Below are 14523 nucleotides of genomic sequence, written 5' to 3'. Positions count from 1 at the left end.
ATATGAATTCTGTTTGTGTATTGAGAGTGTTGCTTGTCCCAGCAAAACGGGCTCCACAAATGGAGTCTTATCCATTGATTTTTGTTCCACTGTAGTGATTTTTAAATTGTTTAATGTTTTTGTTGATTCCAGTGATGAGCATTTTCTAAGTGTTATGAACTTCCGTACCTATTCAGAAAAACCGTGTTACTTGGTAGATCCTTTAGACATTCATGGCCACTGCTTTCAACAAAACATAAGGGCATTTAAAGAATAACTATTTGTCTGAACACGGGGAAATTTATTGTGTAGGTGATAATTTACATGAATGCTTTTACTTCCCTGATACCCCTTTATATACTCTTCCATTCACCTGAGCTACAGAACGTGTGATCAAATACTAACAAAGAGAGAGGGGCTGGCCAGTACTTACCTCAGCTCAGTACAGCCGATAGATCTATCGGCTGTACTGAGCTGAGGTAAGTACTGGCCAGCCCCTCTATCTCTTTGTTAGTATTGGTTTCAAATCTTTATATGAGATTTTCCATTAATCATTTAGAACGTGTGATCAATAATTGGATTCTGTGTAAGTCCAGGTACGTTCCACTCGTGAACAACAAATTATATTAAAATTAATTCTTAAACAGGCTTACTTTACTGGTAGTTGGTGAATAATTGAAACAGCTGGTTTATTTAATTGCTAACTCTTCCAAAGTCTCTCCAACTTGAAACCCCCCACACATTCCTGTACGTCTGCCTAATTATATCATCAAACATAACTACTCATTTGAAGGGAAGGTACATCAACAAATCCACTGTCAACAGTGCCTTCATTTTGACAGCTGTCTTCCCTTCCACACCAAAAAGTCACTCCCACATAGTCTGGCTACTTGTGGAGGGCACATTTGTATTGATAAGAATTATCTTGCCTCCACATTTTCTAAAATGTTGAAAATGTTGCTAGAATTTGCCTGCTACCTTCAATAATTTCTCATACTCTCCATTTTTGTTTGCCTGCATGATGAATCCTTCTTTGTAGCTTTCTGTCTAACTTCACTCTGCATCACTTTCAATTTGTGTCTGGTGCAGTTTCTTTATAATTTCATCACTATTATGTGTTTCATCAGATATTCTCCTTTTAATTGTGCTTTCCCATTGTATTAACATACTTCAGTGTTGTGTGGTATTTCGAATATATCTCCTTTCCACTGATTAGTCTGGAGAGGAGTGAAACAATAAAAAAAATTTAAACCTGCCAAAATGATAAATTATGCCTGTGGAAAGTCCTGGTGGAATGTAAATAGTTGAAGGATGAAACGTACAGAGTTATTAAACATGGGAGGAACTGAATCGTTGGAAGAGACACACATAAGACATAGAACTTTGCGAGCTGTCGTACAAATTCTTTTTCAGAACTATAGAGCACTACTAACAACTTCCTCCCCCCCCCCCCCCCCCCCTTCTCTCTCTCTCTCTCTCTCTCTCTCTCACACACACACACACACACACACACACACACACACATTCATTTTGTGGGCCAGTTTGACTGAAATTAGAAGTTTTGAGAAAATTATCAGTCTTCTTTACGTATCTTTCAGTGGCTCAGTACCTCTGCTGTCTGCTCAGTTGTTACCTTTATTCCTTAAACCATTCAATGCATGATTTGTAGTTGGTCATGAAAATGTGTTGATCACAATCTTGCATGTGTTCTTGCCTAGTACAGGGATTGGGCATCTCTTTTTGTGTTATTAATGAGTAAACCTGTTAACCATGTTTTAAATAATAATATTTTCTGTTTTCTTCCAGGAATTAAGAAATACGTAGTCGGATTAATTATAAAAATCTCATCTGACCCAGAAACATTGGAAAGGGAGAAAGTGTATTTAAATAAGTTAAATATGATTCTTGTGCAGGTGAGTGATTTGTATATATTTTTACATAATACTGTGGATTTAATACAGTTCAGTTTTAATGTAGATCACATGCTTCCATATGACTAATTCAATCCGAACTTGGCAAATAATCTGTTAAAAGCTGTTGTTACTATTTAGGAGTTCTGTAGTTTGTGTAAACATATGCCTGTACTATCCTCTCTCTCTCTCTCTCTCTCTCTCTCTCATGCGCACACACAAACCTTTTTTCTCCCAAGAAGACAAAAATAATAAGACTTAAGACAAATAACTATATCTGCTGTTCGGACAGCATTATAGTGTTGTAACTTCCACATTTCTGCTGTTGAATAACTTTTCATTGTGTTATATCTTGGTTGAGAGCAAATGCTGTAGCAGTTCCTTATACATCTGAACTGCTGCCAATGAGTAGTAGTTTCACATGTGATTTATTTTAAAGGACAGGTTACATTTTGCGGTAGCTGTAACTTGGTGGATACGTCATGTGAAGTAAAACTGTAAGTTTCTTCCCTGTCAATGGCAGCACATGATGAGTGAGATGGGCTCTATTTACATTCTTTGCAGGTTTTTCGTGAGGAGTAAACATCGTTATCTTTTCCTAAACCATTCATTGAAATATATTAAAGAAAGCATGCTCACTGAAACCAATAATTGGAAAGAATGGGGGGATGGGGGGGTGGAAGAGCATACTTGTTCGGTTAGCAGAGTAGACTAGTCTGGTAAGTTGTACCAAATTGAGAACAAATCTATTCTTGCACAACAATATGGAGGAGAGCAGAATTTACATTCACAAGCAAGCAATTACTTGGGCTACAGAGCTACACTTGGAGATACCGTAATTCTCTCTATATTGCATCCTCCTCTTCAATTGTTTGTGCAGGGATGCCCTTGATGCACACTTCAATTTGGCATGATTTGAACTAGAAAAAATTGTACCAGACCAGAAAAGAATATTTAATCATTTATTGTTTATTTAGCCTGACTAAATTAGTGCCGCAAGGCTATCTTCCATAAGGCCAGGAGTAACACATATCAAAAAAATACACAGATACAATAATTGACGTACACATGCAATATAATAATTGACAATAATAATATGACAATGATGAAGGACATTAAGATAATAACAATAATCAGGGCTGCCACAGGTACCGGAAATCGGGGAATATCAGTGAATTTCAAACACATCAGGGAAATATCAGGGAAATTTGAAAAATACAGGGAAAATCTCATTTTTGTCTCAGAAGTGGGTTGTTTACGGAGGTGTCCTTGGTCATCGCTCGCTGTACCTTCTCCTCAAATTTCTCAACACACATTTTAATTGCACAGGCAGATGGCTCCGGCCAATTCCGATTAATTCTGAAGTGGTTGTGAAATGCATGATATGCTAGCTGGTACAAACTACAGTTTTGATAAAATGCTTTGGCAGCGTATGCACAATGCTCTGGGGTCCAGTGCTCCATTATGACTTAACTGCTATTTCACTCCAATTGTAACTGACGCTGTCCCCTCCACCTCTCTCCAACGCAGCTTGATTCGCGCGTTTTTAAAAATTGCTCGATATTATGCCTCACCTTGTACGAGTGATTGGAAAATAAAACAAAATCCCAAACATTGAAGGATAGGATAGCATAGCATATCCCTGTGAATTATTTTAATTGAATAGGAGCATGGATGAATAGTAAAATTTTCAAAAACTAGTTTCACACACATTCTGTTCCACCGGTTTAGTGATTTTTAGGAGAAAAAGGATGCCACAGAAAGCTGTTCCATTGCTTGATAACGTCCCTTCAATTCTAGTGAGAGGATTCTCATATCTGATTATGGTCTCATAGTAACTAAGTTTCCACCTCCTAATGTGGCTGTGATACAGTCAGTGGACCAATTCGTAATTGCGTCAGTAAAACGGGGCTACTGGGCTGTTCTACAGAAAAAACTAGTTGCTGAGAATGATATGGTAGTGGACTGGAAGAAGTTGACAATTCATGATGCTGTATGCATCCTGATGCCTAGAAAGAAGCCAAGCCTCATACATTAGTTCAGTCATGGAGGAAAATTCTTCCAGGTAGAGACAAGTAAGTGATTTTCAGGGTTTCAGTAGTGAAGAAATAAAAACTGCACAAAAAATTAATTTGGATGTAAATAGTTTTCAAGATGTCGATAAAGAAAAGTTGGATGAATTTTATTCATAGTGGATGCTGTTGAACTCCGTGACTCTTCCTTTATAGGGTGTAGAAAAATTTCCGCTACCAGTCACAATAAAAGGTTATTTATTTGTCACACAGCCGGTTACGGGCTTGCGACCATATTCAGGTATGTTTATATGCTGTACATGTTTATATGCTGAAGAGCACTGTATAAATACAAAAATTATTTACTGATGACTAAACAGATACAAGTGGGACAATTGTAAGTGGCAAGGCAGCATTTGCGAAAATATATCTGTACTTACATAAAGATGAAGCATCATTATTATAGTTACGCTGTGGTGACAGTTTTTCCTCTTAGTTACACCCTTATTATCATTTTCACGTCCATATTTCAGTTTTATAAAGTTTAGCTGCATATTTCACTATTACGATGTGCACTCATGAAATACACTGTGTTTGCATAAAAACATGTGGGCTGTGGTCAAAGAACTTAGATGTAGCAGGTGTAAAGATGTTGCAGGTGTAAAGGACTGTGTTTTTAGAACACATACTGGAACCACCTTTTTATATGATATTGTGCTGACTTTAACAACTAATGGAAGAACATAATTGAGCAAATTAGAGTGTAAGTCTGAAGTCAATATTACTACAAAATGAAAATCTTGAATAGAAAATCACATAATTTAATAACAAAATCATAGCATTCTTAAAATGTTTATACTTCAGGCAGTGGGAGATGTTTTTGATAAACGAGATAAAATTTTTCAGAACTGAGGTTACAATGTGGTTGAAGAGAAAGTTAACCAGCTAGACTTTGTTACTAATTTTTACTTGTAGCAGTGAGATACAGACCTAAAATGCAAAAGCAATTGTAAAATTGATTTTTTTCGGTAAACAGTGGAAGAGGAATTATCTTTTGACAATTACTCAGAGAGGCAGAAGAATGATAAATGATTAGGCAAGGTATTGAAATGGAAGATAAAATGATGACTGAATTGGAGGTGCACAGGACATGTAGCCATGCAAATGAACTGTTTATGGCTCAAGGAAATACTTCACATTATACCCAAGAGATAACACCGATAGGATTGAGCCACTGAAACATAGGTAGCTGACACTGACAAAACATATAGCAGCACCATGGGTGCACATGTTTCAAGATGATAATTCTTGGAGACATCTGGAGAAAATCTTTATCCAGAGATATTTGTAAATGATTGGTTTTATTATTTGTAACTAATTTTGGACATGAGTATGAGAATCAAAGGTTCTGAGTCTCGAAGGCAAAGAATATTTGAAATGAAAGGCGTACAAAAAGTATAAATATGTCATATTTAACAGAGTATAAGAAGACCCCCCCCCCCCCCCCAAAGAGGCTTCAAAATTTTATTTGCAACATATTCTGATGAATCAAAATTACAAACTGTTTCATTGACATAAAGTATGTGCATAAGAAGTTAACATGTCTATTCTAAATTTATGCCATTTATTCATTAACTACATTTTCATAATACAAGGAGAAATAAAGTTAAGAGAAGAAATAGAAAGTTTTCTTTCCTGCATTTTTCACTTACCATTTTCTTAATAATAATAATAATCGTCCAACTAACACAACTGTGAAATTTATACCTACATTGTCACATATATTTAGCTGTTTTTTTGTAAACGTGTTGCAATTTATGAGGTGTTAAACCACGGGACCTGAGATCACAGCTGGTTTTATTGGAATACATATTAGATTTCGCTTCTGTTTTGACATGAGAACATTAAAATATCTTTTTCTTTCGACCATATCACCTGCCCACCACACTATCATTGGCTGCGTAGAACCAGCAGCTGACCCACTCCCTATTGTTCCTGTCATGTCGCAGTGAGTGTCAAGAACATTGCAGCATGAAACACATAAGTACATCACTGGCCCCTATCAAGACTTTTACTATCTCCTGCAGAAATGAATACTATTGTTCAGCATTTGTCCAATTTTTAAGTCTGTTCAGTTCTGACTACATATGGATCCGGCAAACTGCAGTTTAAATTTGGCCAATCTGTTCCTAAAAATAAAAATCCAGCGTACGTGGTATAGCTTCCCACTTACTACTTACCTCCGAGCACTCATCTAGTTCTCAGCCAAGCTGGTATTATTATTATTATTCCTCTTCCAGCCCTTCCATAGTGCTGTGCTTGAGCAAATGTGAAACACAAACTGTGATATCTTCTAGTGTTCTAGTCATATGTATCAATAGCAACTAATGTATGAATAAAAGATCGCAATCGTGATTCGGTCCAATTCTCAAACTTCACTCATCCCACCATCTTCTAGTGTCTGTTGGTACTATCTCAACTGTGTGTCTTGCTGCTGTAATTCCTTCTCGCGACAATTACAATTCAGTATCATTTACTTTGTTTGTTAGACATTATTCATTCTGGATTAATTTTCCTTCTTGTTTCATCTGAATACCACCATCCTGTTCTAAAGCTGATTAAAAGCTGGTGACATTGTGGTATTCAAAAACATGAACAACATCCGAATTTCTCATTTGAAATCCACCTACTAAATTCTTCATTTGTGTGGCCATAGTGTCCGTAGTTGCTTTATAATTCTTTAAGGTATTTTTGTTCTGTCATTGCAACTACAAAAATGCGTGATTATTTTTACCAGCTGCGTTTCACATCATTGAAGTAAAGCATCATCAGTGTTCTGTAATTATTTCCATTTTGATTTGCTTTTTAATCAAAAAACAGTTAAGAATAAGTTGATTTCTGCTGACGGCGATTTTCGGTTGATTTCTCGCTTACTTCGGGAAATGCCATCTGCTAGCACATCCTTTCTCTGTTAGACATTGATAATTTTGGTCTAATTTTTAGTTGTTCTGCAGCGCTACTCATTTCTTACGTTTTTCACAACATGATTTCATTCAAACCAAACTAGCAGTAGAGTTCATAAAAACAAGAAGTCCAACTAATCTTTCACCATGTAGTGAATGTGTGAAGAGACACACAAACTAATAGTTGAAATATATAGCTAATAATGAAGGTATGCTATTCTGCTTTAGTGTCATAGAGTAGTAAAATCCCCTATGAAAATTCATGGCCATAGCCATCTACTGCTGGTACAAGTACCATAGTTGGCAAAATCTAGAATCATCCACCCAATCATTTCGCTTTCAACTGTCAGTACTATCAAATGAATCATCCCATGGGAAGAATTATTACTTTGTTTATAATTGTTTTCTATAATTAAAAAGTACCTATGAAATGTCAGTTGGCTTGTTTGTTATGTAAACAAAAATTCCTGATAACAATATTGCAGTTTTAGATCCAAGTTATATCACATAATACATGGTGTTACACAGTGTATTATGCCTACCTGTACCCTATCTATCAAAACAAACTTTTTAGTATTCATTTACAGATGTCATCAGCATCTTATTAAATTGTTATGTAATTATTGTGACCAACTGTTTGATAATGGTATTTGCTGAGTCAACATTATGTGGTGCAATAGAAATCCTTCGTGCAGAAAGGGCTGGCTGACACACTTTCAACCTGACACTTATAGGAAGGCCATTTTCATGCAATACAATTGTTTTTGGTTCATAGTTATGAAAGACAGACAGCTGAAAACCATTACATATCTTACTTGAAGTGTTCCCAGTTCTTCTGATTCATGTCTGCTAGCTGATTGGAATTGTCATCACCTAAGTTTCTGTGCACTGCTTGTAATAGGAATTAAGATGCAGTGAAAATGTGCATGGTTCTCATTCATGTAAATGATCCCCAGTATTAAAGAGGGCTTGATTTATTGATCATCTTGTTTGTTTGCATTTGCAGTTTGTCACAAAGTATACTTTATGAACTCATTAGTATGGTTTGGTGGGTATCAAACTAAAAATTTAAAAGTCAGGAATACGTCATCACTTGGTCTTGGGACTATTTCCGTTGCTTACTGCTTCTTTTGCTTATGAGAGTGATTTATAAATGTGAAAAATCCCTAGTTACAATGTGGTTCAGAGTCCACTTTAAACTGTAGGTCCTTCTTTAACTGGCTAGGTCTTCTCAAAGAGTAGAGGGGTTAAGTCATTTCTAAGATCAAAAGAAAACAAGGGTATACCATTTTGTTAGAACAAAGCCCAGCAAAAGTTGCTGTGTTATTAAACTCCAGGTTAAGGGTAGCATTACCCTACTCATTATTAGCGTCTCAGCTGTGGCTTATTATTGTTCTTACATGTAGAATGAGCTTTTATCTTAAAACTTCGGAAGATGTGGCTTTGTGATGCTTGTAACTAAACATTCTTCGAACATTGAATTATTTCAAGAGAGAGCTCATTAACTGCATTATGTTTAGAAAAAACTTAATTTCCACACTGTTTAACATGTATGTAGCAGTCATTGTCAATACTTTAATAGCTTCCGACAGCACTCCAGTGCCAAAGCTTGTTCAAAAAAATCTGCAGATTGTTGCAGTCCAGCTTTACGCTGAATGCTGTAGCTAAACTTACAGTGTAATACTATAACAGTTCATAACCAGTGCCATCCACGAGTTTGGATTTGTACTACACATTATGCAGATATTCAATTTAAAGTTAATTGTACAATGAAACTTTTCCTCTCGAGGGGGGAGAGTGAAATCATTCTATGGTGGGGTAACAAACTCAGTGCTTCATTCTGTTTTTACCGTTTAACTTGGCAAACAGTGTGCAGCTTCTGCGGTAGAGTGAAAATTTAATTTTGGGATCGTTTCTTACTCCTGAGGTAACCCTTTGTCTGCCATATGCATTTCTCCTGTGTTGTTAGTCCAGCAAGGCATGCAGGAGAGCCTCTGTGGATTTTGAGGTTCCTAAGCCACATTAAAGTCTAAGCTTTAGAAGTTTATCTTTTTCTCAAAGTTTGTTGTTAAACCTTTGCTAATCAGTTGTGGTGTCTAGTGGTTCCTTAAATTTTTTACAGTCTCTTTCAAGTATCTGTCTTTGACGTATGATCAATCCCTTAAAAAATGCAGTGTAACTCCACTTTTACATTCCAAAAATTAACATATTTTCCTTCTATTTGTGACATTTTTATCAGTCCCATCAGATTTTCTATGTACACAAAGTTATTTTGAATAGTGCTTTTGTATTACTACAGTTAAAATTTCCCACTATTTAACATAGTGAAACAACAGTTTTGGAAGGGAAGTGAGAGGAGAGAGAAAGTAAGGGTGTAACTGACATGAAATGACAATTCCAGAGCTTTTAAGGAGTGCATAAGACACGACAAGGTTAACTTCCTTGAATGCAGCACTCCCTAATATTGAAATGGCAGGAGTCTTTAAAAGCTAGAACAGTTCGTGGACTAGTGCTTTGTCTTCTAACACTACCATTCTAACAGTAACTATATTGCCATAGAATTACTTTTAAAGTTAGGTTATTGAACAGTATATTAGATTGGGCTAAACTTCATTATTAGTCCGAATGGATGGAAGGCTGCAACGATAAACAGAAGTTGTAGCAGCTCCTATTCCAGAAAATACGCATATCAAAAAACGTTTTGCATCACCTCAGTTCTGAGAGTTCTGGAACCTGTACAGGAAACTGGAATAGAGATCAACATACACATCATTTCCGCCCTGTTTACTGCTCATGAAAACCACACATTACATGCTGTACTACTATACAGCGAGACCTTCAGAGGTGGTGGTCCAGATTGCTGTGCACATCGGTACTTCTTAATACCCAGTAGTATGTCCTCTCGCATTGATGCATGCCTGTATTCGTCGTGGCATACTATCCACAAGTTCATCAAGGTGCTGTTGGTCCAGATTGTCCCACTCCTCAACGGTGATTCGGCGTAGATCCCTCAGAGGGATTGGTGGGTCAAGTCTTCCATAAACAGCCCTTTTCAGTCTATCCCAAGCATGTTGGATAGGGTTCATGTCTGGAGAACATGCTGGCCACTGTAGTCAAGCGATGTTGTTGTTATGAAGGAAGCCATTGACAAGATGTGCGTGATGGGGGTGCAAATTGTCGTCCATGAGAACAAATGCCTCGCCAACATTCTGCCAATATGGGTGCGCTTTCGGTCGGAGGATGGCATTCACGTATCTCACAGCTGTTATGGCACATGCAGCGTATGCCGCCCCACAAATGCCACCCCAAAACAGCAGGGTACCTCCACCTTGGTGCACTCGCTGGACAGTGTGTCTAAGGCGTTCAGCCTGATTGGGTTGCCTCCAAACACGTCTCCGGCAATTGTCTGGTTGAAGGTATATATGACACTCATTGGTGAAGAGATCGTGATGCCAATCCTGAGCAGTCCATCCAGCATGTCGTTGGGCCTATCTGTATCCCACTGCCTGGTTTCGTGTTTGCAAAGATGGACCTCGGGAGTGAAGTTGCGCATCATGCAGCCTATTGCACACAGTTTGAGTTGTAACAGGATGTCCTGTGGCCGCACGAAAAGGATTAGTCGACATAGTGGCGTTGCTGTCAGGGTTTCTCCGAGCTATAATCTGTAGGTAGTGGTCACCCACTGCAGTAGTAGCCCTTGGGCGGCCTGGTCGAGGCATGTCATCGATAGTTCCTGTCTCTTTGTATCTCCTCTATATCTGAACAACATCGCTTTGGTTCACTCCGAGACACCTGGACACTTCCCTTGTTGAGAGCCCTTCCTGGCACAAAGAAACAATGTGGATGTGATCGAATCATGGTATTGACCAACCAGGCATGGTTGAACTACAGACAACACGAGCTGTGTACCTCCTTCCTGGTGGAATGACTGGAACTGATCGGCTGTTGGACACCCTCCGTCTAAGAGGTGCTGCTCAAGCATGTTTGTTCACATATTTGGATGGCTTTAGTGACATATCTGAACAGTCAAAGGGCTTGTGTCTGTGATACCATATCCGCAGTCAACATCTGTCTTCAGTAGTTCTGGGAACTAGGGTGATGCAGAACTTTTTTTGATGTGTGTATATGAACTAGTTTCAAACTATTGCAGATGTTGTGCCTCGTGGGAAAAAGTTTATGGGCTTCATGGGAATTATTTGCATTTATTCCAAAAAAATGCAATAATGTTTGAGTTGTGGGGAGATAACAAGTGGTTTATGGTGTATGGTTTACTGTAGAATATGTAGCAGTTTTCTAGGTGGTGGTGGTGGTGACCAGACAGTAGAGCTGAAGTTACTTCCACATTCCACTCTATATCACGTCCTTCAGACGTATATTTCGTTTCGCCACTGCGTATCTACGTAATGTTAACGTCATTACAACTTTTGTGGAATTTTTCATTGGATATGTTATCTGTCAACATCTCTCATTGCCAGTTGCTGTCCATTATTTTGCATAGATTTCTGAGAGGGGGAGAGGAATCTTTTGTAACATATTATATAGCAAGATTATGATTGGAAGTTAGTCTGGTGTCGCATATATGTATGTTACGTGCTAAGGTTTGTAATTGCTTTTAGATTTCTTCTAAATTTTTGATGTGGTCATAAATTTTCAGACAAAAGCAAATCCAGAATGGAAAACCAGAAGAAATTGAAATGAACTATAATTCTAGATGTAATTTTCTTTTTAGTAAGATGGTTTCACATAAAAAATTGAACGTTCTGTATCTTCAATTCGTGTATCATGCTGAGTTGTAAGACACTGCTTGCTTTTACTTTCGATCTTCATTATTGTTTGACATAGTAGGGATTAGGATTTTGCTTATGAGTTTCATCTTAGTTTTTCGTGGTAGGTGCTCATATATCGCTGTTCTCAGTGGAGAAACATGATAGACTCTCTGTCTTATGTAATGTACAGTCTAATAGTTTTTCATTTAACTATGCGTGTTTCATTATTTGCATGTTGTCTTCTGTAATTTTTGAAATTATCATAACACTACCAGCACGAAATACCTGATAGTGTTGTTTGATACAGGTTAACAGCAGCAGCAACACTGGGGAACATGTATAGGTAAAAGCAGAAAGTCTCTCTAATTTTTAAATTTTGTTGTTATTTCTTCACTTTTCATAATCTATATTTAACAATTTATATCAGTGTTAATGATCCCTTTAGACTATTTGTCTTCTGGGTCCTGCAAATTTGTAAAGTAAGTACATGAACTGCATTCTTCACAAAGGGTAAAAATAGTACCTAATAATTTCGTTAGTTAAGTACATAAAGCAAATGTTCAAAATGTTGTGAAGTCAAACTGGAAACCTTGGTCTCATATTGAAAGGGATACAGAGAGGAGCACTACACTGAAATTTGTGAATTTCTTGGATGTTTTGTTGCTATTATGGGAGCATGAGAATTTTTTAGAGTATATATGGAATTTTAAATCTACATTTGTCGGTAGTGGATTATCATTGCCGTAACATCTGAGATATGAAGAACCATTTGTTGTTAGTGAACATTTTTTATACATGATAGTAAGAGGAAGGCAAACCGTGTGGCATTAACCTAACATAACTACTGTTTTTATTATTTCTTTCAGATTCTTAAACGTGAATGGCCCAAAAACTGGGAATCATTCATTCCTGATATTGTTGGAGCAAGTAAAACTAATGAGAGCTTATGTCAGAACAACATGGCAATTCTTAAGCTTCTCAGTGAGGAAGTTTTTGATTTTTCAAGTGGCCAAATAACACAGAGTAAAGCAAAACATTTGAAAGATTCAATGTGCTCAGAATTTTCACAGATTTTTCATTTGTGTCAGTTTGTAATGGTGAGTATAGTTACTTCAGATATGTACACAATGATCTAAGAGAAATGAAAGAAAAGCATTTACAGTCTGATGTAATTTGAGCTGCAGTAGTATTAAGAGGTCACAAACACATCATTTTTATTATTTCTCAAACTTTGTTCAGTGGATTCTGACAGTGAGTGCAGCACTATTTCTCTAACGATTGGCAGAATGTAGGATATCCAAAATCTAAGATGTGTTTACACAGGTCCAAAAAATGTGGAAGAGAATAGCTGGCTATATGACGGCCTCTTTGTACCAATGATTTGTGTCCTTTTATGCATGTTACGTCAGAAACTGTCCAGGTGATTAGGTTTCGGACCTGGAGAGCTCATGTTTCATGTGACTTGATTTAATAAGTTAAAACTTTCGCAATTCTAAATAGTGAATTTTATGCTTGAAACATAGAGGCAACCTACCAGCTAATGAGTGTTCAGGTACAGATAAAATCTCAGACAAACCATTATTCAGAATTAAGTGATAGTGTTCTACACGATTTCAAAGTAATATTCACTTTTGGTCACCTAATTGCCCTAATTTCTGTCGTAACAGGCAACTGGAGTCACACAGATACATACTAGAGAACCAATTGACAAATATACTCAGTGGGTCTAACACTCTGATATTTTGTACTAGAAACATGAGCGAGCTCACTATATGAAAGGAACTTTTAGTTCTAAAATATTTGAATACTCTACATTGGTTCTCAAACATGGTAGAATTTGAGAACATATTGTTTCATGGGTTGCTGATGACTACTAAAGTCATGTACTTGCTCATACTCTTATTTGTGTTACCCACTAGGTTAGTTGTACTGTTAGTTGCCTGTAACTGTGTTTTGTTATTTTTAGGTAACTTTGTCAGGAAGCATAGGATTTAATACTAATAACAAATTTTTTACTTTGAACATAAATGATTTTATTTCCAAGAATAGTGGTTGCTTTTTAAGTCTTAGTTTTCCTGAGAGGTTTCCATATTTGGTGAATACAGTTATGTAGAGTGAAATAGGTAACAGTCATAATTTAGTTCCTGACATGGAGGAGTTACAAGATTGTCTTATTTTCAACCAATTATGTTAAGGTTGCAGCATTGTAACCATTAATTTACAGCACCTGGTATTATCATTGGACACACTACTATCTCCATTCACAGCTGCCACAAAGTTTGACAAGTGGTGACATGCATCCAGTACAACTCTGTGCAGCCTACTCTTTGCCTCTAGGTGACATGGGTATGAATTCCTATAACTATTGTGGGAGAAAAAAAGCAGATGCTCCAGCAGTTTGATGAACCTTATTCTCTTACTTTTCTCTAGTTAGTACTTTTTGGGAAGGGGTTGGGCAGAAAGGTTAATAATATTAGTTATTGTTATGTTGAGATTTACATTATTGTACCCATTTGGAAAAATTGCATGTTGGTCACTTCTAGCACCTGCAGCTACTGCTATGCTTGTTAGTCCTGTAGGTGCACTGCTGTATTGTGTTTTTGTTTATGTGAAGTGTGCACAAATGCATCACGAAAAATGGATATGCGTATTATGGACAAAGATTGAAATGTAGAAGGAGACCAAAGAATGAATAAAGTAAGCAGTTTCAAATGAATGTTGGTTGCAGGTGTTATTCAAACAGGCTTTCACAGGATAGATTACTATGGAGAGCTACATCAATGGGACAGTGGCTACTGCACATACATATAGTAGATGTTTGGAAGGCTGTTTGCAGTGACAACAGAGATAACTGTTGTTGTGGTGGTGGTGGTGGTGGTGGTGGTGGTGGTGG

The 14523-nt window shown here is 37.1% G+C and overlaps 1 protein-coding gene across 2 annotated transcripts in view; it reads left to right on the top strand.

The window, feature by feature from the left end:
- The window catches only part of LOC126194655 (exportin-1), a 131440-nt gene that overhangs the window by 29137 nt on the left and 87780 nt on the right, over positions 1–14523 (top strand). For both annotated transcript variants that reach the window (XM_049932845.1, XM_049932846.1), the window contains exons 4-5: positions 1786–1892; positions 12497–12727. In XM_049932845.1, coding sequence (XP_049788802.1) covers positions 1786–1892; positions 12497–12727 — 338 coding nt within the window. The remainder of the gene's footprint in view (positions 1–1785; positions 1893–12496; positions 12728–14523) is intronic.

The sequence above is a fragment of the Schistocerca nitens genome, chromosome 7 (genome assembly GCF_023898315.1).
Source record: "Schistocerca nitens isolate TAMUIC-IGC-003100 chromosome 7, iqSchNite1.1, whole genome shotgun sequence".
In the NCBI taxonomy this organism is placed as follows: domain Eukaryota; kingdom Metazoa; phylum Arthropoda; class Insecta; order Orthoptera; family Acrididae; genus Schistocerca; species Schistocerca nitens.
Note: the sequence above shows the minus strand (reverse complement) of the source record. Positions and strands in the feature narration are given on the sequence as shown.